Source organism: Aotus nancymaae, unplaced genomic scaffold, assembly GCF_030222135.1.
Source record: "Aotus nancymaae isolate 86718 unplaced genomic scaffold, 86718_ANA_hifiasm-v0.15.2.pri h1tg000053l, whole genome shotgun sequence".
NCBI classification, from domain to species: domain Eukaryota; kingdom Metazoa; phylum Chordata; class Mammalia; order Primates; family Aotidae; genus Aotus; species Aotus nancymaae.
Window position 1 is genome coordinate 18,139,972 of NW_026988467.1, and position 24,173 is coordinate 18,164,144.

General features: G+C 53.1%; 1 protein-coding gene across 2 annotated transcripts in view; it reads right to left on the reverse strand.

The window, feature by feature from the left end:
- The window catches only part of ECE1 (endothelin converting enzyme 1), a 131,503-nt gene extending 111,057 nt beyond the window's left edge, over positions 1–20,446 (reverse strand). The window contains exon 1 of one of the 2 annotated variants that reach the window (XM_021668296.2): positions 20,371–20,446. In XM_021668296.2, coding sequence (XP_021523971.2) covers positions 20,371–20,373 — 3 coding nt within the window. In that variant the 5' untranslated portion in view covers positions 20,374–20,446. Of the gene's footprint in view, positions 1–7,820; positions 7,931–20,370 lie in introns of those variants that run through there. The other variant, XM_064363415.1, reaches the window with a different exon arrangement.
- Between the last annotated feature and the right edge of the window lie 3,727 nt (positions 20,447–24,173).

The following is a 24,173-nucleotide window of genomic DNA, read 5'->3' on the forward strand; positions in this document are numbered from 1 at the left end:
AAATGGGAACACAATAGGACCCACCTCCTTGGAGTTGACTGAGGTATGAACTGAGTCAATGCATTCATTGCTTGGCACAGGGCCTGGCTCAAAGTTTAATGCTGGATAAATTGTGGTTCCCACCTCCTGCTCCACGGAGCAGACACGAAACAGACGTGAGAAGCAACGAGGACGGGCGGCCGCAGAGCAACACCACACAAGGGGTCCTGCTTCCTGTCCCAACGCCAGCCAGAGGCCCAAGGGGTCCCGGCTGCTCTCTGAAGCCGCCGGTGGCACTTTCACCAGCCACCTCGTTTCCAAACTTGCTGCCAGCTTCTCCTAGTACAGTGATTTCCACAACAGAGCTCCTGGCTGCAGGAAGGGGGGTTTCTTTGGCTTGTCCTAAAATGGCCTCACCTGGACCCACTGAGGTGTGGGGACCAGGGGGCTGGGCCTGGACCTATGAGCGTGTTTCCTGCCTCCTCTCAGCCCCCATCCTTCTGCCACCCCACGTTCTCAGCCAACAATAGCTGCTTCCCAGGCTCGGCTGCCACACAGCACGAGCTCCCTGAGCAAAAATACCCATGCGGGGGAGGGTGGGGAGGTGCAGGAGGGGCCACAAAGGGGGAGGGCTGGGAGAGGGGGTGGCAAGAGCAAACTCGTCTCTTGAGCGCCTACTGTGTGTCAGGTTGAAAAGGGTGAAGCTCCTGGGGGTTAGACTATGGGGTCTGGTGTTGGGGGTGCTGGTCTCTAAGATAGCAGGGCCTTCAGTCCCCAGAGAGGGATCAGACCCAGGTCCAGGGTCTAGGGGCAATTACCAGGGAGAAGAAGGTGGCTAAGTGGGGAGCAGGCCCTAGAACCTAGTAAGAAAAAGGGGGGCCCTGAACCCCAAAGAAAGATCCAAATCTTAAGGGAAATGGGGGCTCAGGTGCAAGGAGATGAGGTTCATAACAGGGAGTTATGACGATCTCAGGTCTCAGGAAGGGGGTGGTTTGGAGCAGGGCAGGGAGGCGGGGCGAGGCCTGCAAAGCTAAGAATCCATTTAACTGAGCAGCACCTCAGAGGTCTTAGGTGTCAACTGGGGTGACCTCGAGGAAGAAAACAGCCTAAGAAGGCAGCCAGCAGCCTGCAGTTCCAGAGCCTGGATGGGGGAGCAGCTCCCCACTGCTGGGAAGACTCCACTGGGCACAGAGAGGGTCTCCCCAAGCTTTGGTTCCTACGCCTTCTTTCTCTTCATGGCAGGGGCATCACCTCAGATCCCTGGGAATACCCCGCTCTCCAGCGAGGGGCTGTGTGTGCAGAGTGGCTCTGGCCCTGAACCCCACCTCTGTGGACTCCATCAAAGCCTGGGGAGGACAGGGTCCCGAGGGCCCTGGTCTCACTGGGGTCACACAGGTCACATGGAAAGAATTTGGAGGTCACAGCGCTGTCCTCCCTGTAGACGCTTCAAAGCACCCCACTCCCTTGAAGCTGCCAGACTCTGCAGGGAGCAGGGGCATGGGGAGGGGCCCAGCCACCAGGAGGCTGGGAAGAAGGACACTGCCAGAGCAGCTGCCAGGAAATCTGGGGCCCCGAGTCGGAGTTTGGCTGGAAGGCCCTGGGATGGGAGGCTCCAGCTCAGCATCTAGGCTGACGCTTGGGCTGTGTGACTCCGGCAGCTCACGCAACCTTTCTGGGCTCTATGTTCTCATTTGTCAAAGAAATGAGCTGATCCCCTGCCCCACTCCAATCTATCACCAGGCCCCGCCCACTCTACTAGTTTCTCCGTCTGCCTCTCCCTCACCACTACCACTGGCCTGGCAACGCCACCATCTTCCGATGCCACACTTGCCCTCCCTGCTCAAGCCAAGTTGGATCCTCTTAGCTCCCTGCTGACACCCCTTCCAGAGCCAGGAGATCCCCCACCTTACTCATCACATATTTTTGCCTTTTCTTATTTTGAGAGCACAAATGGAGTCTTTTGGTATAGAAGAAAATAAAGCCTCGCCTGGTCTGCAGCTATGTCAGGGGTCCCCAACCCCCTGGGCCTCAGACCAGTGCCAGTCCATGGTCTGTTGAGGTGAGCTGTGGGTGAACATTCCCGCCTGAGCTCCGCCTTCGGTCGGATCAGCATGGCATTAGATTCTCATAGGAACGCAAACCATATTGTGAACAGCACACGCCAGGGATCTAGGCTGTGTATTTTTTATGAGAATCTAACTAAGCCTGATGAACTGAGGTGGAACAGTTTCATGTACTGGCTTAGTTAGATGCTCATAAGGGAAACTATTCCCCCTACCCTGTCCATGGAAAAATTGTCTTCCACAAAGGCTGGTGCCAAAAAAGGTTGGGGACTGCTGCTGTAGGTCACTCACCTCAGGGCCTTTGCACATGCTGTTCTCACAGCCTAGAATCTTCTTCTATCCATTTCTTTGCCTGGTTAACAGTTAATACATCCTTCAGATCTCTTCTCAAATCCTTCTTCCTCAAGGACATCTTCCCTACTCCTGCTCTCTGCCAGGAATGGCTCCTCTGACATAAACTCCCATAGCAACCTGCTCATAATTAGAGATCCATGCAATTATCCAAAACCATGCCCGCTTGCTGACCATTCTAGACTGTGTGGCCAGCACATAGCAGGTGCTCAGGAAATGGTAGCTATTGCCACCACTGATCATCCCATATTTACCTGTGGTGGTATTTGGCAGATGCCCCAAGAATCTGTGTGTAGTCCAGGCATGGTGGCTCATGCCTGTCATCCCAGCACTTTGGGAGGCTGAGGCGGGAGGATCACCTGAGGTCAGGAGTTCAAAGCCAGCCTGGCCAACATGGTGAAAACCGGTCTCTACTAAAAATACAAAAAATTAGCCAGGTGTGATGGTGTGCGCCTGTGATCCCAGCAACTGGGAGGCTGTGGAAGGAGAATCACTTGAACCTGGGAGGCAGAGGTTGCAGTGAGCTGAGATCATGTCACTGCACTCCAGCCTGGGCAACATGAGTGAAACTCCGTCTCAAAAAAAAAAAAAAAAAAGAATCTCTGTGTGGGAGTGTGCAAAAGCAACCATGTGGGGTAGTGGGGTATTAGGAAGAACACAGGCCTCAGCAGCTGAGGAGTCTGCTTTCTAATCGCAGCTCTGCCACGACAAGCTTTGGGCAAGGTGCCTCCTCTCTGAGCCTCAGTTTCCTCATCCAGTTGATCCAAAGGTTGAATTAATGCTTTGGACATGCTGGCTGTTCATCATGACTTGTGGGGATTTCTCTCTAGACTCCCGCCTCCCTTTGCATCCATTTCCCCCACCAGGCGTTATCTGATGGCTGAAGTGACCAAATAAAGTACCCAGGATAGTGCTGAGCCCAGAAAATACATGTAATAAATTAGGATTTCTAGCATGTTCTATGGTCCACCAGCATCGGAATCAGGCAGTCTGCTGGAAATGTAGGTTCCTGGACCCTCCCCTATACTTACTGAGTTAGAACCTCTAGCATGAGGGCAATGAAACTTGCATTTGTAACCAGCACTCCTGCTGATTCTCATGCACATTCTGATTGAGCAGCACTGAAGTCAATGCAACCTTGTGCTTGCTACCGCTAACCTGCAATTCCTGGTGTCCTGATCACCAGCACAGAGGTGAGAGTCACCAGGAAGGTGCATGGCCTTCAGAACCTGGTGTTCTTCCTGACGGCTTAAAAACAAGAGTCACAAGCACAGGCCTTGCAGTTAGATTGAGGTGCAAATTCCAGTCCCTCTACTTACTGACTTAGCTGTGTGACCTTGGACACATGGCTCAACCTCTGTGAGTCACCTTCCTCTTGCTTAAAATGGCAGTAAATTACCTCTACCTGCCAGGGTTGTTACAATGATCTGAGGAGGTGCCTTATGCAAAGCACAGTTCATGTGCTCAGGGCAAACAGCAGAAAAACAAAACAGGAAATGCTTCTCTGTCTCTCTGTGCCTCCTACCTGCCACAGGAGAACCGGAGTGGAATCTGTGTACCCTTCTCAGGACACCATAAATCCTAGTCACTTAGAGGGATAGAGACTCCCTGCAAGGCTAGTCAACTACCAACCACCCTTGCAGAAGGGGGAGAAAGCAGGAGTTTATAAAGAGCAAAAGCAAGAATTGGATGGGAAATTGGCTAGGTGGTTGTTCAGGGCTTGCATGGAGTGACCCAGGACCCAGAGAGTCTCATCTCCCAAGGCTAGGCCTTGGAGGGCAGCAGGGCCAAGCATGCCACAGAAGGCAAGAACACAGACTCTGGAGCCACACTGTTCAGGTTTAAATTCTGGCTCTGCTACTATTAGCTCTGCCTAGTTGGCAAACTCCTACTCATCCTTCAAGGCCCAATGCAAACGTCACCTCCGTGGGCCAAGTTAGTGATCTATTCCTCTGGGCCTTCTCCCTGCCCACATACTCACCAAATACTTTTTTTTTTTTTTTTTTTGAAACAGAGTGTCCCTCTGTCGCCCAGGCTGGAGCCACTGCAACCTCTGCCTCCCAGGTTCAAGCGATTCTCAGCCTCCTGAGTAGCTGGGACCACAGGCGCGTGCCACCATGCCCAACTAATTGTTTTGTATTTTTAGTAGAGATGGGGTTTTGTCATGTCAGCCAGTGTGGTCTTGAATTCCTGACCTCAAGTGAACTACACACCTCTGCCGCCCAAAGTTCTGGGATTACAGGCGTGAGCGACCACGCCTGACCGTACTCACCAAATACTATTCAGCAATTTACCTGCTGATTTGCCTATCTCCCCCACAGGCCTGGGAGCTCCTGGCAGGCCCTGACTCCACCATGCCTGGCACAGGAAATGTACTCAGCAAATGTTGGTTTAGTTTGAATTCCAACTTTCTCAGCCTTCTGAGTTTCCTTTCTCTCCCCATTAAATGCTTCCTATGCTAATCCTTCTTCTTCCCCCTGACTCAAGTCCTTTCTTTTCTGGGCCTTAAATTTCCACACCCACTTCCTTGAAGGTCCATATCTCCTCACCCCTGTGCTGATGCTGAAGATAGGCCATATAGGAAGACCTGAGATTAATTTCTTCACTTTTGATGGCTGCTGCAAAGGACCCTCATGGAAGATGAAGCGCTCAGAGTCCATGAGACTGGCTGGTCACAAGGACTATGACCAGCTGGCAGAAGTCAGTTATGGAGGAAGCACAAGGTGGATTCAGCCAGGCAGGTGGCTCATACCTGTAATCCCAAACTTTGGGAGTCCACAGCAGGAGGATGGCTTGAGCCCTAAGTTTGAGACCAGCCTAGGCAACATAGTGAGACCCCGTCTCTACAAAAAACTTAAACAAGTAGCCAGGTGTGGTGGTGCATGCTTGTAGTCTCAGTTACTCGAGAGGCTGAGGTGGGAGGATTGCCCCAGTCTGGGAGGTTGAGGTTGCAGTGAGCCATGATGGTGCCATCGAATTCCAGCCTGGGTGACAGAGTGAGACTCTGGTAAAAAAAATAATAATAATAACGTGGACTCTGTAGCCAAAACTGCCCAGGTTCAACTCTAGCTCTGCCAGTAACTGACTGAGAAGAGAGACAGATTACCTCTCTGTGCCCCAGTTTTCCCACCTACGAAACAGGAATAATGATAGTAAGTCCCTCATAGGGTTGATGTGAAGAGTAAGTAAATTTATAACATAATATATTTAGTGCTATACCTGGCACACAGCAAACACTCAATAAACGCTATTATTATTACGTGACAGCCAAGACTGGTAAACGCTGTGGGTAGGAAAGAACAGAGGATGACAGCATAAAGTTCTAACGCAGCCAGAAGTTACCATGATGTCACTCCCCACAAGGAAACATCAAACATCACCAGTCCTAAGCAACTTGCCAGCCCTGGGCTGATCATTCTCTGATAGTATTGGAGTCAGTTTGCCCAACTTCCCTCCATAGATTTGAGCTCACTAAGAGCAGCCTTACTGCCCCCTCTCCAACCCCATCCCCAGCACCCAGTGGTGTACAGCAGGGTTGTGGGAAAAATCCAAAGCTCAGAGGGGAAGACAAGCTTAAGACATAGCGCGAGCCCCCAGGCAGCCTTTCTGGAGAGCCTGCTTTACCATGGAAAGCAACTCTCCAATGCCATGGTGCAAACCCCTAGAGAGCCTGCATCCCTTCCAAACCCATCCTTGCCAGGCACTAGGAACGCAGAGATGAAAAGGCAGGGGCTCTGCTCCAGCAAAACCCTGTCTAGTAATAAATCAGGTGACATTTATTAGGTACTTACTGGAGGGCAGGCACTGATCCTAGCACTTTACAAGAATCTGGTCGCTCATTTAAACAACTCTCTAACTTTGGCACTCTCATTATTCCCATTTTACTTATGCAGAAATAGAGGCTAAGAATTAAGTACTTTGCCTTAGGCAGCTCCGGTAAATGGCAGAGCTGGGATTCAAACCCAGGAAGGCTGGGTCAGAGCTTGAATTCTTGATCTGTGGAGGGAAGTGGGGAGGAGAAAGGAGGAGAAGGGAGGTGAGGAGTGGGCAGGGGAGGGAGAGAAAGATTTCAGCCCAAGGTGACCCTGAGAGAAGGCAGTTAGGGGAGGAGTTAGAGGGAAGGGGGTCTCGGAAACACAGGATGGGGATGGGGTGGGCGGACGGTGAAGAAAGTTTCTAAGAACAGCTATGGAAAGAGGAACAGACTTAAAGAATTCAGGACATGTGTCAACACTGTTACAATATTAGTGCCATCCAATTCTTTGAGTCTAGCACCAAATATGTGCCATGCATGCGAGTGCTTCTCTGAACATTTGCAATCGTTCTGGGAGGGACTGTTATCCTCCCTTCACAGACGGGAAATCCAAAGCTCAGAGAGGAAGACACGCCTGCTAAAAGTCCTCCGTGACAATTTAGCAGCGGATCCAGGGTTCAAGCTCAAGTTAATCCCATGGCCCCTGGTCTTAACCACTAGGTCACACTGAACAAACAGGTCTTGGTGGTGCGTGGTAGCCATCCGATACAGAAGGTGGGGAGCCACCCAGCTTTTCACCTGGGGCCTGCACTTAGTGCCTGTCTGTGTCTCCACCTCCCCCAACCCAATTTGGGCTGGAGGCAGATAGCACAGCTCCAGCCCACCTGAGGGGTGTGTGTGTGTGTGTGTGTGTGTTGGGGTGGTAGTGGCAACTTAGGGCCTGGATAAGGGGTCTCTCAAATATAATGGGGAAATAAAAATAAGTAGCAGAGAGATTCTCATCTTCTCTGACTAACTGTGTTCATCGGAAAACAGCGTATGTGAGGGCCAGCGCGCAGCCATTCTTTCCAGTGCTTCAGGATGTTAGAATGACAGAGCCACAGGCCGGGCACGGTAGCTCATGCCCATAATCCCAACACTTTGGGAGGCCAAGGCAGGCAAATTACTTGAGGTCAGGAGTTCGAGAACAGCCTGGCCAACATGGTGAAACTCCGTCTCTACTAAAAATACAAAAATTAGCCAGATATGGTGGCACCTGCCTGTAATCCCAACTTCTTGGGAGGCCAAGGCAGGAGAACTGCTTGAACCCAGGAGTGGAGTTTGTAGTGAGCCAAGATCGTGCCACTGCACTCCAACCTGGGCAATAGAGCCAGACTCCGTCTCAAACAAACAAACAAAAAGAATGACAGAGCCACAACAGTAATAACAGCTCCCACCTCCCAAGGACCAACTCCGTGCACCGTCCTATGAGCTTTACAACCTGTCATAAATTATCAACCATGTTTCACAACACCACGATGAGAAAGGTGCTACCATCATCCCATTGCAGAGAAGAGAAAACCGAGGCTCAGAGATGGTCACTCACCAAAGGTCACCCAGCTGGGACTAAGTGACAGAGCTGGGACTAGAACCCACATCTGTCTGGCTCCAAAACCTCCATACCTCCATCTTACCTAGAAAGAGCGCTGGATGAGGAGTCCGGAATCAGGGTCTAAGTCCTGCCTCTAGCTTGCTGTATGGCCTCAGGTAAGTCTCTTTCCCTTTCTGAGCCTTCGTCTGCCCTATGAGGAAGTTGGCCTCGATGACATCCAAGTCCCACCTCCTGTGACTCTGTGCACTCATGCCCTCCCCTCCACCACCCCCACCCACCACACCGGAAGCCCAGCGGGATGCCGAGTAACCCCCACTGAACCCTCATGGGCAAAGGAAGACGAAGTCCCGCCTTATGGCCATCTTCCACCCCAGACCAGCCCAGGACACAAGAAACCACAAAAGCCACAGGATTCCCTCCAGCCCGGGCGTGGGAACAGCAGCCCTGGGGCGAAGGGGCTGGGCATCCCTGTCAGTCACTTTCTCCGCCCTCACTTCTCAGCAGGGTGTGCGGAAGCGAGGGAGGCAGGCTCCAGCTCGATGCCCTCTGGCTCTGTTTCTCTGGGTCCCCAGGGGCTGGGATGGTGGGAACTGGTCACTCTGCAAGAATTCCAAGCCCACCCTGCAAGGCTGAGTTCAAATGGAGGTTCAGACAGGTGTGTCTGGCTCCATGGGCAACTTTTGCCCCCTGTGCTCTGCTGCCAGCAAGGCCTCAAAGCATCTGGGATGCCCGGCTACCTCTCTCCCATCTCTGAAGTAGCTGTCCAAATCCCAGATCCTGCAGAAACCTAAGCCTCCTCACCCTCAGGACCGATGAATATCCTGAGGCCCATGCTCCTGCCTCCCTCCTGTCCCCTACAGTCCACGCTCCACACAGCAGCCAGGGCCTTTCCAAACAGAAACCAAACCCAGTCGCCCCACCACGTGGGGCCCTCCAGTGGCTTCCCACCACTCTTACAACGAAATGCTGACCCCTGCCCCACCGACAAGGCTGTCCATGGCGGGCCCCCCTCCAGGCCCGCCTCTCCCCAGCCTTCCCTCCGCCCTCCACTGCCTCTGCCCGCCCACACCAGCGTTCACCCGCTACATCCGCTACATGCGCCAAACTTGCTGTTCCGGCTGCTGGTAACCCTCATCTCCCCACTCTTTGCCCGGCTGCCCCCTCCTCCACCTGAGCAATCCTTCTGGTGGGTGGCTTTGCCTGTTTGGCCTCCAGCTTCCTCCCCTAGAGCACAGCTCCTTAGGGTAGGGATGTGGCTGCCCCATTCCCTTGTGTTCCCACAAGGAGGCAGGACCTCCTTTGATCTTCACAACCCTGAAGATGAGGACGCTGCAGCTCTGGGAGGTGAGGTGAGCAGCCTGAAGTCCCAGAGCCTGGGAGTAGCAGGGTTCAGACCCAAGGCGACCCAATGCCAAAGCTTTCACTGCCAAGCCTCTGTGGTGGGGCTTCCACGGCTGGGGGCCCACTCTGGGGGGCTCTCACCCAGGGAGGACAGAGTTGCAATGAGGCTCTTAGGGAGGGTACCAAGAATGAGGGGCCCATCAGCTTTCCCAAATGGTCCTTCTGCAAGCTACAGGCCAGCTGGGGTCCCTGCCTGGGGTACATAAGATCCTAGGGGTGAAGAGCCACCAAACACCGGGAGCAAAGGCTCCCTAATGAGGGAAACCACAGACAGGGGGAGCTGGGGAAGCTTTCGGGAAGCTTCGACCCACCCAGTGCTTGACAGAAGGGGAAAGTGAGGATGTGAGGACGAGGGAGGGAAGGGACTTGCCTGAGGTCACACAGCCAATCAGTGGGTCTCCAGGGCCGGGGCCCCTTCCCTACCCTGCAGAACAGCAGGTGAAGCCCAAAGCCCAGGGTCTGGGCAGAGTGCCAGCCCAGAGCTGCCAGGCCCTGGGGGCAGAGGCAGGGCCACAGAGAGAATCAGGACATTAAGACAAAGAAAGGACTCAAATTTCTTCCTTCTTTCAAAAAACACTTACTGAGACAGGCAGTGGCTCATACGTGTAATCCTAGCACCACGGAAGGCCAAGGCAGGTAGATCACTCAAGCCCAGGAGTTCCATACCAGCCTTGGCATCATAGTGAGACCTTGTCTCTACAAAAAATCAAAATATTAGCTTGGTGTGGTGGTGCACACTTGTGGTCCCAGCTACTCAGGAGGCTGAGGTGGGAAGAGCACTTGACCCCAGAAGTTCAAGGCTGCAGAGAGCTGCGTTCATGCCACTGCATGAGAGAGCGAGAGACCCTGTCTCAAACACAAAAGGCATTCACTGAGGCTGGGCGTGGTGGCTCACACCTGTAATCCCAGCACTTTGGGAAGTCAAGGTGGCCATTCACCTGAGGTCAGAAGTTTGCGACCAACCTGACCAACATGGTGAAACCCCATCTCTACTAAAAATACAAGAATTAGCCAGGTGTGGTGGAGTGCAGCTGTAATCTCAGCTACTTGGGAGGCTGAGGCAGGAGAACCACTTGAACCTGGAAAGCAGAGATTACAGTGAGCCAAGACTGCATCACTGTACTCCAGTCTGGACGACAGAATGAGACTCTGTCTAAAAAAGAGCCTACTCTAGGCTAGGGCTTGGGCCTGTTAGCAAAGAGAATGATACAGTCTGAAAATGGAACACCTACCTTGGAGAACGGTGTGCCAGTTTCTAGGAAAGTTAAACATGCAGTCAGATACGGTGGCACTTTGGGAGGCCAAGATGGGTTGATCACCTGAGGTCAAAAGTTCAAGACCAGCCTGACCAACATGGTGAAACCCCGTCTTTACTAAAAATACAAAAAATTAGCTGGGTGTGGTGGCAGGTGCCTGCAATCCCAGCTACTTGGGAGGCTGAAGCAGGAGAATCACTTGAACCCAGGAGGCAGAGGTTGCAGTGAGCCAAGATCGAGCCATTGCACTCCAGCCTGGGCAACAAGAGTGAAACTCCATCTCAAAAAAAAAAAAAGGAAAGTTAATCACACATTGCCCCTCTGACCAGCAGTTGTACTCCTAAGTATGTGTCCCGGAGAAATGAGTGCTTAGGTCTGCAAAGAGATACATGTAAGAATGTCACAGCAGCCTCAAGCTGGAATCAACCCAAATGCCAGTCACATTTACGTGTACATCCACCCAATGCGGCACGACTCAGCCTAAAAAGGAGCAGATACTGGTTCAGGTGACACACACAAAGGTCAAACATTCCGTGCTGTCCAGCGCTGAAGGAAAGCAGGCACAGAAGAGTACACATGAATGAATCCACGCAGAGAAAGCTCAAAACCAGGCTGAACTAGAGGGACAGTGGCCACCTGTTGCAGGGGACTGATGCAGGAGGCACATGGGAAGTGTGGGAATGTTTCACACTTTGACCCAGGGAGTATGCAGGTGTGTGCCTCTGTAAAATGTGAGCTGTACAAGATGTGCAGACATTACTTAAGTCAATTATACCATACCACGATTTTTAGAAACGTACAATCTCTGCCCTCATGAGGTCTAGTCTGGCATCCAGTGTCATCATCATAACAGTCATGACGATAACAGGTGACACCAGCTGAGTCCCCTGTATGTGCCAGCCCTAAGCTGGGCTGCTCTGAAACAGGATCTGACTGAGCTCTTCCAACCACTGTGCAAAACACTGCCCAGGAGCGCCATATGAGGGACAGAAAAGTAAAGCTTGGAGAGGTGACACACTGTCCAAGGCGACAGTGCAAAAAGTGAGGATGCCAGGGTTGAACCTGGGCCCATCAGTCTCCAAGGTCCGCTCCTACACGGGCAGACCCTGCCTCCCTGCTCTCTCCTCCCCATAATGCCTGCTCAGATGTGGCACCTGGGGGTGACCAGTCCTCACCCTTCGCCCCCTCCTCTCCAGGGCTGGAAGGAACAGCTCATGTGTGTGGTGGACTCGGAGCTTCTGCAAAAGAGCTGCTGAGGAATGAGCCCTTCTTTCCCCTTCCACCCCCTCTGCCCTCCCTCATCCCTCTCACAGCCATATATCTCTGAGGACATTTCAGCCCTGGACCTCTGCCCAGTAAGAAGGAGCTCCAGTGGCCAGGCTGCTGGGGGTGGGTGGGGGGTGTTGACCAAGGAGCTTTCTCAACCCCTGGACTCCCAGCCCAGCCTGCGGCCCCAGAGGACCAAGAGGACTAGAGGTTAGAGTCCTCACCCTTGGCTCCAGTTTTCATGTGACGCAACCCAGTGTCTGGATTCAGAGAATCATAAAATGTTTATCTGGAATAACCACACCACTATTTAATCAAACCTCATCCTGTGCCAAGTGCGGCAAACATTAGCTCATGAATCCTTACCAGCAAACTCCAAAATGGGTACCACTAGGCTCTCGTTTTACAGAGGAAGAAACTGGAGCTCAGAGGGGTTAGGTGCCTTGCTGTAAGTCTCACAGAGGAAGTGGTGGGGCTGGGATTCAAATCTAGATTTGCTAAAATTTCAAGTCTATCCTCTGAACCAGAGTATTATACTTGTCATCCTACATGTCATTACTGAAGATGGCCCTGGAGTAGGTCTGCTCTAGCCATGTCATTTTACAGACGGGAAGACTGAGGCCCAGGAAGGGAGACTGAGGTTCAGGAGCACAAGAAGGGTTAGTGGCAGAGCCTGGGCTGGAAGCCAGGTCTTCACCCTGGCCTTGTTTTCAATGACCAGATCAGAGCCTGGGAGCAGGCCACGTGCAGCTGGATGGGCAGCTGGAGGGAGTCAGGCAGGGAGGTGGGAGACTCTGGTTCCAGGCAGAGGTAAATATTGACATGACTGTGTTTACACTGTAACCTAACGCCACCTGGCTGCCACCCCAGGCCCGCCCTCCGGTCTTCCCAGCCAAGGAGGGAAGGGAGCTTGTGGAGGAGGATGGGGAGAGGAGGCTTCTGGGCCAAGGGCTGCTCCTCCTGCTTAGAGGGGTGTGTGGTCAGAAAGGCTGGGACATCAGGTTTTGGGGGTGGGGGGTACTGGAGCCCCAGGCCAGGGGAACAGGTGGTGCCAGACAGGGAGGGGTTGTTACCTGAGCTGGGAAGCTGGGGATCTGAGGGGCTGGGCTGGGAGTCACAAGACCTGAGTTCAAGTTCTAGCTCTGCCACTAATTGGCAGTGGGATTCCAAGAACAGTAGGTGAATGGGGAAGAAAAGGTCTAACCGTCAAGTGCCGTGCAAAGGTGAACAATAAATAACCAGCATTTTAGCCTGGCCAGGGTCCAGCCCTAATTAGCTTCAGTGCCTCTGGCTACTGGCTCAACAGTCGTATCCCTGTCCCAGGGGGCTTTCCCAGGAAGGTTAAGTTTCTGCCAAATTGAATGGCAGCTTGGGACTGAAGCTATAGTCTAGAAGAATTGGGGAGCCACTGTCTAGCTCCCGTCCATAATTCCCTAAGTGCCCTTTGAGCCTCAGCTCTTACAACTCTGAAATAGGGCTCGCCCTCCTCCCTGGGATTGGTGTGAGAAGCAGAGATTACACTGAAGCGCCAGGCACATAGTAGATGCTCATTTGGTCCCTCAGTCTTCTCACTTGTAAAACAGAGGCCTTGAAGTGGATGGTCCCTAATTAGAAGGCCCAGAAACCAGCCCCACCTTCCTGATGTTAGACCCCCACCAAGCTGATTTCCTGAGTGTTCTCCAGAAACTTCCTCCCCTGTTTACACCTCCCCCCAGGAAGTCTGCAGAAGCCCTGTTGGGAGGAGGGAGCCATTCCTAGGCTTATCAGCCCACCAAGACAGGTCTGGGGCATTCCAGCCACCCTGCCCTCAGGGGCCCAAAGAAAGGGCAGCCCCCCCCCCGCCCCGCCCTGGAATCCCAGTGCCATCCTGACAGTGGGGTTCTGCCAGCATTGGTTGTTCATTAAACCGTGCCCCTCAGACTATTAACTCTTCAAGGACAGGTGAACCCCTCCTCATTTTTGTGTCCAAAGCTTGGCATCTAGGAAGCATTACACCAAGTGTTGCCACCTCTTCTGGGAAGCCTTCCCTGATACACACCCATGGTCAGGATGACTCTGGAGCTCATCCCCAGGTTAGCACGTAGCATTTTCTACCTTATTTCAGAGCGATTTGGGAACTTGTTCTTTCTCCTCTATTAAAGGCTCTTGAGACCAGGGACCTGGCTGGTTATCTGCCTGAAAGGATGAGGGGAAAGGCCAAAGCCTGCAGGAAAAGGGGCTGTGTGGGACCTCTGGAGCCACAGCCTCCTTCTGTCTTCACTGCCCACTCTGGGCAGCATGACGGGGGTGTGGTCTGGGCGAAAGGAGGGCTGGATGGTGCCCGCAGCACCAGCTTTCTCCCAGGGCCCTCCAGGTGCCTCCTCGCTGCTTTCCCAGTCCTCAGCCTCACCCCTCCTACTCACTCGACACAAAGCAGCCTGTGACCATCTCAGAATGCAAATCCGACCATGTCACTCCCCTCACTCTAAACTCCCCAGTAGGCCAGGTGTGGTGGCTCACACCTATAATCCCAGCACTGTGGGAGGTTGAGGCAGGTGGATCACTTGAGGTCAGGTGTTCAAGACCAGCCTGGGCAACATGGCAAAAGCCCATGTCTACTAAAAATATACAAAAATTGGCCATGCACGGTGGCTCACGCCATGGGAGGCCGAGGTGGACGGATCACCTGAGGTCAGAAGTTCGAGACCAGCCTGACCAACATAGTGAAACCCCATCTCTAAAAAGAAAAAAATAAAAAACAATAGAAAAATTAGTCAGGCATGGTGGCGCGAATGTTGTAATCCCAGCTACTCAGAAGGCTGAGGAGAATCACTCGAACCCAAGAGATAAAAGTTGCAGTGAGCTGAGATCGTGCCACTGCACTCTAGCCTGGGTAACAGAGTGAGACTCTCTCTCAAAAATAAATAAATAAATAAATAAATAAATAAATAAATAAAATTTTAAAAATTAACTCCTGGTCAGGCACAGTGGCTTACGCCTGTAATCTCAGCACTTTGGGAGACCAAGGTGGGTGGATCACTAGGTCAAGAGTTAGAGACCAGCCTAGCCAACATGGTGATACCCCTATCTCTACTAAAAATACAAAAATTAGCTGGGCATGGAGGCACGTGCCTGTGATCCCAGCTACTTGGGAGGCTGAGGCAGGGGAACCGCTTGAACCCAGAAAGTGGAGGTTGCAGTGAGCCGAGATCATTGCACTCCAGCCTGGGTGACAGGGCAAGACTCTGTCTCAAAAAATAAATTAAAAAAAATAAATAAATAAACTCCTGAGTGGCTCCCACTGCCCTGAGGATTGAGCCTCAGGTCCTTAATATGACCATCTCTGAGTGCACCCTCCAGGGCCCCGTCCTAAGCATGGTCCTCTGTGCCTCCAGATGAGCCATCCCTGAAGCAGTGGTCTGTCCTCTTGCGCATTCTGCTCCCCACCCAGAACGCTCTTCCCAGTTCCACTCATTCTTTATGCTACCGCTTTGCAGGGAGCCTTTTCTGGTCCTCAGGTCAGGTTCCCTGTCCACTCCCACAGCCCCCACTCATGTCTCCTTGGCAACAGTAATTGCATTTGTAATTTGCTGCTCTTCATCTGTGTGCCTAGCTGTCCATCAGACTGTGGGAGAGAGAGACCTCAGTCTCACGCACACTGACCACAGCCCCCATGCCTCGCGTTGTGCCGGGCAGACTTGTTTGGTGAGAGTGTGAATGAACGAATGAATGAAGCACTTTGACTATGGCGGGGGCGGGGGGGCTTACCCAGTCAATTGGAGAGAAAAAAATTGAGCAGAAGCACAAAGAATTGTAAACATTTGTTCATGGTTCCTCTCTCACTGTAGACATGAAAGTGTGGACTTGGCCAAGCTGGTTTTCTGGGCTAACGCCCAGAACATTCTGCCAAGCCCACCCTGTAGCCCTCTCCTGCTTCAAACCCTGTTCTTTCCTGGCCTCCCCAACTCTGCAGGGAAAACAATGTACTTATTCTTTAACAAAAGGTTGTTACCTTGTTTCCCAAAAGAGTGCAGCAATGCAAGGAGGCCTCAGTCGCCCCTTAGCAGCAGAGGCACAGGCTGCCCAGGGAAAAGTACCCACTGTGCTCTGGGAGCCCCCTCTGGAGTGGCTGAGAGGCACCAGAGTGACGTAGGGACACGTAGTTGGTCTCCTGTCTTCAAACAGTAACATTTCCCCTACCTTTTTTTTTAAGAGATGGATCTCACTATGCTGCCCTGGCTGATCTTGAACTCCTGGCCTCAAGTGATCCTCCCACCTCAGCCTCCCAGAGTGCTGGGATTACAGGTGTGAGCCACCGCACCCAGACTCCCTCACATTCTTAATAGTTTTCACAGTGTTTCTACATCCATTGTATCCTCACGATACCTTGAGAAGTGGAGCAAATCTGCCCCACTTTGTAGGAAAGGGGGCACAGAGACGGGAGGATGGCCGATCCCAGGTCACACAGCAAGCTGGTAGTGCATCCAAGATTCAAACCTCAGCCCTGGGCCCTGTTTCAGCTCAACTGCTGGTATAGTAAAGAGTAGTCCTGGCCGGGCGCAGTGGCTCACGCCTGTAATCCCAGCACTTTGGGAGGCCGAGGCAGGTGGATCACGAGGTCAAGAGATCGAGACCATCCTGGTCAACATGGTGAAACCCCGTCTCTACTAAAAATACAAAAAATTAGCTGGGCATGGTGGTGCGTGCTTGTAATCCCAGCTACTCAGGAGGCTGAGGCAGGAGAATTGCCTGAACCCAGGAGGTGGAGGTTGCGGTGAGCCGAGATCGTGCCATTGCACTCCAGCCTGAGCAACAAGAGTGAAACTCTATCTCAATAAAAAAAAAAAAAAAAGAGTAGTCCCAACCCTCAGCAGTAGCCTCAACTCAGCCCCCAGCTTGGAATAAAATAACAAGGAACATTCTTAAGGTGCCACAACCGCAGATGGGGGATGATGGGTTGAGCCTCCTTTCCCCAAACCGTCTGCCAAGTTAACCCTCCAAAAGTCTAGGAGGTTCGTGCCTGCTCTGGCACTATCTTGCTCTGTGACCCTGGGCAACCTCCTTCACCTCTCTGTGCCTACCATAGGGTGCTTTGAGTACAACTGGAGGCAGGAGATATAAAAAGCCTCCTAAGAACTCTCGGCCCACGGCCTGCACTGAAGGGAAGCGGGGGAGAGGGTCCACTGGAGGCCTTGGAGAACAGAGGCCTTTAAGAACAGCACTGACTCCCTGCCAAAGGGTTAGAGATGTGGGTGGGGAGCTGGGACCACCAGGGAGATTCAGCGAGGACAACAGGAAACACATCACACAAGACACACACACAAGACACACACACACAGACACACTCAGACACACAGATGCATACAGACACACACACACACAGACACACACACACACACACGCCCTGCAAACATGTCCCATTAGGAACCCAGGGGCCAGGGACAACTTGGTCACACTGCAAAGGAGGGAGTGTTGGATTTGTTTAAAAGCCACGGAGCAGGAGATTCAGGGAATAAACAGCCCCAAATCACCCCCGCCTCAGGAATGACAGCACAGGAACCAATGTTTAGAGGAAATTAAAATGACAGGGGCCAGGGAGGCCTGACATCAGCCTCCACCCCATGAACACCCGGCCTGTCAACAATCTACTGTGGACTTCCTCAGCCTCGGACTCTCTGGCCCCAACAACCTTTTTCCCCTCTTTCTCTTCTCTTTCCTGGCCCTTTCATAGCCAGGTGCCAGGCCAGCCCTACTCCAGCCTTTCCAGGAGCCTGTCCTGTGCGCTCATACTCTGGTCCTCTGTCACACAGGTCCCTCGTGTAACAGGATGTCCTGGGACATCCCTTCCAGTTCAGATGTCACCTGCTCCATGAAGCTTTCTCTCATCTCTCCAACCTGGAGAGAGCCCCCACCCAGCATATTTCTGCCTCTCCAAGGGCGTGCCAGCTAGCCTGAGGACCAGTGCAGACACTTATGGCCTGGTAGAAGCTCCCTTAACAATGTTTATTCGGTCAGTTCCTTCCTCCTTCACACAGGGTTTAGTTTATAGTAAGTGTTCAATACATCCTGGCTGAATTATAGATGAAAGTATCACTGTCTCCTCCCTACAACATGATAAACTTTCATCCTTGTTCCAGATGAGCAAATAGGTGGCCTCTGTCCCTGTGCTGGAAAGACCAGCACCTAGCCCTGGACAGGTGGATGAAGGGCCTTTGTTCTTGGATTCCAGAGACAACCCCAGCAAATAGGTTAGATGTTACAACGTAGAACTTCCCAGCGTGGGCTCAAGCTTGGAAAAGAAAGGAAACTATGCTGGGCACGGTGGCTCATGCCTGTAATCCCAGCACTTTGGGAGGCCGAGGCAGGCGGATCAGGAGGTCAAAAGATCGAGACCATCCTGGCCAACATGGTGAAATCCCATCTCTACTAAAAATACAAAAATTAGCCAGGCATGGCGGCACGCGCCTGTAGTCCCAGCTACTAGGGAGGCTGAGGCAGCAGAATCACTTGAACCGAGGAGGCGGAGGTTGCAGTGAGCTGAGATTGCGCCACTGCACTCCAGCCTGGCGACAGAGCAAGATTCAAAAAGAAAGAAAGGAAACTAAGCTGTATTCAGGCAAAAAGCTCTCCTACTTGGGTTATCTCACCCTTCTGAGATAAGCACCCTTCTGAGATAAGCACCCTTCTGAGATAAGATAATCTCATCTTGCAGATGAGGAAACTGAAACTCAAGGCTGATGCTGCCACCAGACCAAAGCCCCTGTGGGGAAGTGGATTGGAGGGGGTTCAAACACAAATCAGTTTGATGACAAAGCCTGGGGTCTTCCCAATGGGCTGGTGGGCTTCCTAGGTTATAAGGATCTATAAAGTGTCACCAAGGAAGAGTAGGGGGATCTCTTTCTTTTTTTGGTGTTTTTTATGGAAGAAAAAATTTTCTTTATGAGTAACTTAGGGTGGGCTTAGAGGCAGAGGGGATCATACAACCTCAAAGTCTCACTGCCTTTTAGTGCCCACACACTGAGACTTTAAATCCAGTACTGGTCCACGGTCCTGTCACGGAAACCATCGGGGCAGGGCATTGGAGGCGAGATCACTAACAGAGAAGGTGGGTTGAGTCCCAGATGGTCTCTAAGCACCTTAAGGTATAGAATTAACCCATAAGTCAGCCGGGCACGGTGGCTCACGCCTGTAATCCCAGCACTTTGGGAGGCCGAGGTGGGCGGATCACGAGGTCAAGAGATCGAGATCATCCGGGCCAACATGGTAAAACCTCGTCTCTACTAAAAATACAAAAATGAGCCAGGCCTGGTGGCACACGCCTGTGGTACCAGCTACTCGAGAGGCTGAGGCGGAAGAATCACTTGAACCCAGGAGGCGGAGGTTGCAGTGAGACGAGACCGCGCCACTGCACTCCAGCCTGGCGAGAGAGCAAGACTCCGTCTAAAAAAAAAAAAAAAAGACTTAACCTATAATTCCACTACTTCTGACTCTAGTGAGGCAACTGGTGATGCCTACAGGAAGAAGACCCTAGCTGGGTGAGAAGAGAGGGGGCTGGAAGGGGATTGTAAGGAGACTCCAGCTCTGGGCAGAGCAGGGATTGGTCCTGGGGAGCCACTGTGGGACTCCAGCTTTACAGGGGCTCCCGTCCTGCTCTCATCCAGGCGCCCTAGGGCTTGGCAGCAGCGTCACAGAGAAGTGGAGGTGGCTGCATCCAAGTACTGGCAGTCACCGTCCCTCCTCAGTCCTCCATGGTGACTTGGACCCACTTTACAGGGCACAGAATAGAAGTAGGAGAGGGAATCAGAGTGGCTCGAAATAAGCCAAAGAGAAGTAGATGGCTCCCTCCCTGTGATGGAGAGGCCAGCACCCAGCCCTGGACAAGTGGACGAAGGGCTTTTACTCTTGGGGTCCAGAGACAAACGCCCCTCCCAATAGCCCCCCAGGGAGCCCAGCCTGGATCAAATGGATTTCTCTTCTGGGGCTTCAGAGACTCCCACGAAACGCCCCTCCCCAGCTCCCCTTCTCCCTGGCGCCCCTGACCATCGCAGACAGCACTCGGCCTCAGCAAGCCCCTCCCTCTAAGGACCCATCACCGGGAGATGCTGGGGAGACCGAATCGCTGGGTGCAGAGTCCTCGAGTGTGCCCTGGTCTCTAACAGCACCGACCTGGCTGCCCCGCCAGCACCTACATCCCTTAGGCCACAGCGGGATCGGCAGTCCCAGAGGGCCTCAACTGAGCCCTCCGAAAGCGCCGAGGGTGGCCACCAACGGTGCCCCAAGGCGAGCCCCAGACCGACCTCAGTGTCCTGGGACGCTCAGGTCCAGCTGCATCCAGGCACCTCAGAATCGTCGCCTCCCGCGAGCCTGGCCCGGCTGCCCTGGGTCTCCAAGCCAAGCCGAAACCGGGGACTTCAGGACAACCCAAGCCAGACCGCAGCAACCGTCCCCAAAGCGAACCGGGCACCCCGAGTCCTCCACATCTGGCCAGGACCAGAACCAAGCTCGGCGCGGCCGTCCCCAGTGGGGCAAGCACAGCGCCGCCCGGAGAGCTGCGCTCTGCCCAGGCGCCCCCCGACTCCAGGCGTTCCGAGAGCCGGGCGGGGGCTGCCGCTGCAGCCGGCGCCCAGCCCCCAGCGAGCCAGGGGGGCCCGGGGTGACACCCGCGGCGCCGCTGCCCGGGACCGTCGAGGCTGGGCTGGACCGGACCGGACCTCCGGGCGCAGCACTCACCATAGCTCGCGTGCTCCGCCACAGCCCCGCGCCGCTCCCAGCGCCCAGCTCCAGATTCCCAGCTCCGGGCTCTCGGCTGCCAGCCCCGCTGCTCGGACAGCTCGGCAGTCTGGCCCAGGCGGCGCGGTCGGCTCCTGCGGGAGAGCTCGCGGCTTCGGCGCCGAGTCCCGGAGGGGCGGGCCCGCCGCGGAGCCAATGGCAGGGCGCGGAGGGCGGGGCCCGGGCGGCGCAGCCAATCACGCCCGGAAACCGCACTCCCTGCGCCCGTGCGGGCCCTTAACCCTTGGCGCGCCGGGAGCCGGCTGCCTGGGCTGTGCCCGGACCCCGGAGGGCCAGCGCGGGCGGGAGCTGTGGCTTTGGGACGCACTGTCCGGACCTTGCCGAGACCGGCGTTGGGGACAGGCGGAACCGGGAAGAGGCTTGACTGTATCGGGTGCGGGATGCCGGGAGCCTCGGCGACCTTTGTCTCCTGCCTGACTCCTGCACTGGAGTGGGACCTAGGGCGCTGCAGCTGCGCGCGCGCGTGTGTGTGTGTGTGTGTGTGTGTCTGTGAGTGTAAAGTCTAAGAGAGGAAGAGGGAGGAGAAGAGGAGCCAGAAACGGGGGGAGGGGTGGATTCCGCGTGCCGTGTGTTTATGTGAGAAGGAAAGCCCTGACTATATTTGGGGTTTGTTGTTGTTGTGTGTGTGTCTGCTATATTTGGGGTTCGCTGCTGTGTGTGTGTGTCCCCGTGCGTGCCTGACAGAGGGATGAGGGAGGGAATGGTGGGAAAGCAGAGAGAAGGAGCTGTGGCTCTCCAGGCGTGCGCATTTGCAGATCCAGGAGAGACACTGTCTCATGTAGGTTTTGTAAGACAAGGGAAGGAGACAGGAACAGAAGACGCCTGCCTGTGTGTGTGTGTGATGTGTGGTAACGCCTGCCTGTGTATGTGTGTGATGTGTGGTCTGCACATTTGGGTCCTGTTGTGCAGGCATGGTAATGTGGTAGAAAGAAATGTGGTGTCCCTGTTGTAAACAAGTTGAGAAAAAATCCTGGGGTTTTGTAGTGTAGTTTGTATGTGTTGTATGTGCCCACACAAAAGCAGGACATGGCTGTGATTTGGTACAACTTTGTGTGTAACCCAGTTTGCAAGAGACATCAAGATAAAAACATTGCATGTGTGGTGAAACTGTGGTTTTTTGTAGGTGACTGTTGTGTGACTTTTGTGATCATTATATTTGGATTGTGCTGAGAAAGAGAAACTAATTTGTAGGGGACATAATGAGTGTATGTTCGGGACAGACAAAGACATCCTGGTGGCATTGGGCTTTGGTCTTTGAAGGATGTCTAAGAGTTCATGAGGCCAGACAGAATGTTCATGAGACCAGAAGGAAAGACCCCGAGAGTCCTGCCTACCAGCCAACAGAAGTGAGGGGGCTGTAATGGTTGGTGATTGGGGTGAATCTGGAAACAGAGAAATTATTGGCAGGAGGGAAGAGGAGAGCAGCTGGCTGCAACCCCTGCCTAGGTGCTGACCCAGAGTGGCCCTGGATGTGTAGGGGAGAGAAGGTCTAGGCACACACAGTCCCAAATTGGACCGTCTGCTCCTGGGCAGTTTGTGTGGGAACCTGGAGGGCAGGGAGGGGCTCTGTGGAAATCTCTGCATTGCTCCCTCCTTCTGGCAGCATTCCAAATTCTTCAGTGTGGAGGTGGAAAAGCTCCTTGAGTGCAGCAGTTGGGAGCATGGTGTAGAGGGGAGGTTCTGGCCATGTTCAAAAGGTGACCAGACCTGAAGGTCCAGAGCTCCCCTCCATGCTGGGTAACTTAAACCATCAGCTGCCCTGGCCTGGTGCACGATTCCTGGCCATTCTCCAAGTGTCTTCCTGAGAATCATGGGCTGATGCCTGGAGAGACCTTGGAGACCCAGGCACACACAAAAATGAAACCCACTTATTCAGGCTCTCCACTTGCCAGCAATGTGATTATAGAGGATTCTCTTCTCTCTGAGCCCCCGTTTTCTCCTCTGTGAAATGGAGTTCATAATACCTGCCCACCTCACTGTACTGATGTGAAGATTTATGAAGTTAATGTACATTGCAGGCCCTTTGTAACTCACAAACCACCAGAAGGTCTTTAAGCATTGCTCCATTTACATAAAGTTCAAAAATCAGCAAAATTAACCTGTGCTATCAGAAGTGAGGTTTGTGTTATCTTTGGGGAGGGAATGACTGGAAAGGGTACCAGGGAAGCTTCTGGATGCTAGTAAGGGTCAGGTATAGAGAAGCGGGTAATTCAGCTGGGAAAAATCATTGAGCAGTCTCCTTAGGATCTGTGTGCTTTTCTGTCTCTGTTACTCTCCAACAAGAAGTTTCCAGAAGAAAAAAGGGCCAGATACAGTGGCTCATGCCTGTAATCCCAGCACTTTGAGAGGCTGAGGCAGTTGGATCACCTGAGATCAGGAGTTTGAGTCCAGCATGACCAACATGGCGAAACTTGTCTCTACTAAAAATACAAAAAAATTAGCTGGGCGTGGTGACAGGCACCTGTAATCCCAGCTACTCAGGAGGCTGAGGCAGGAAAATCACTTGGACTGGGGAGGCGAAGGTTGCGGTGAACCGAGATCACGCCACTGTACTCCAGCCTGGGCAGCAGAGTGAGACTCCGTTTCAAAAAAGAAAAATGGCTGGTCTTGGTGGCAGATCACTTGAGGTCAGGAGTTCAAGACTAGCCTGGCCAACATGGTGAAACCCTGTCTCTATTAAAAATACAAAAAATCAGCTGGGCAGGGTGGCATGTGCCTATAAACCCAGCTACTTTGGAGGCTGAGGCAAGAGAGTCACTTGAACTCAGGAGGCAGAGGTTGCAGTGAGCCAAGATTGAGCCACTGCACTCTAGCCTGGGTGACAGAATGAGACTCCATCTCAAAAAAAAAAAAAAAAAGATCAGAAAGCCAGGTATAGGTATTATGACCACATTTTAATCACTCATAAAATGGGCATTCTGGAATGCTCCAACAGCTCAGGGCTGAGTATTGGGGACACAGCATTGAGCAAGGTGTTGTCCTCCTGGCTCTATGAAGAAAGCAAAGGAGACAGGTTGTGGCTTTCTTACTCCCAAAAGGGGCACATTAAGGGATAGGGTGGGAAGGGGGGGGCAGGGAGTAAGGGCCAGCATGCCCAAACCCATTCCAAAGCCACTCACCTGGCTTGACAGCAGAATCAGGACTACAACCAAGGCCTCCTGAGGTGATGGCTGAGTCTTTTCCATTCTACCAGGCTGCTCCTGAAAACACAGCCCCTGGTCTTATGCTGCTCAAAGGCATGCAAATGAAGTTTGCTGCCAACTCTGACCCTTACCTTTAACTCCTCAGGGATCCTCAGAGATCATCTCCTCTAAACAGCTTTCTGGGAACAGCCAGCCATAAGAAACACTATGTGCTAGACACTGTGGTAGGTGCTTTGCTGCATTATCTGACTGATTCGGACAATTCTATATGGTTGATGCTGTGATTCCCACATCATCTCCATATTGCAGGTGAGACAATCAATGTTCAGAGAGAAAAAGTGATTTGCCCAAGGAGACATAGCTAGTTTGAGGGGCTTTGCTCCTTCGCTGGCATGCAGCTGTTTCTGTTGGCATTCGTGGGCTTGCCATGCCCTCAGACAGATACGGGTGGTTGTATGACAGGAGGTCTCCCTTGTTAGACTGCTGGAGACTGGATGAGATGTGGGGAGGTGTCCCTTCCAAATACTCAAGGCTCTGGGCACAGGGTCTGCCCAGTTGGAGCATCAGGGCTCAAACACAGAAAGCCAACCTGAACTGGCC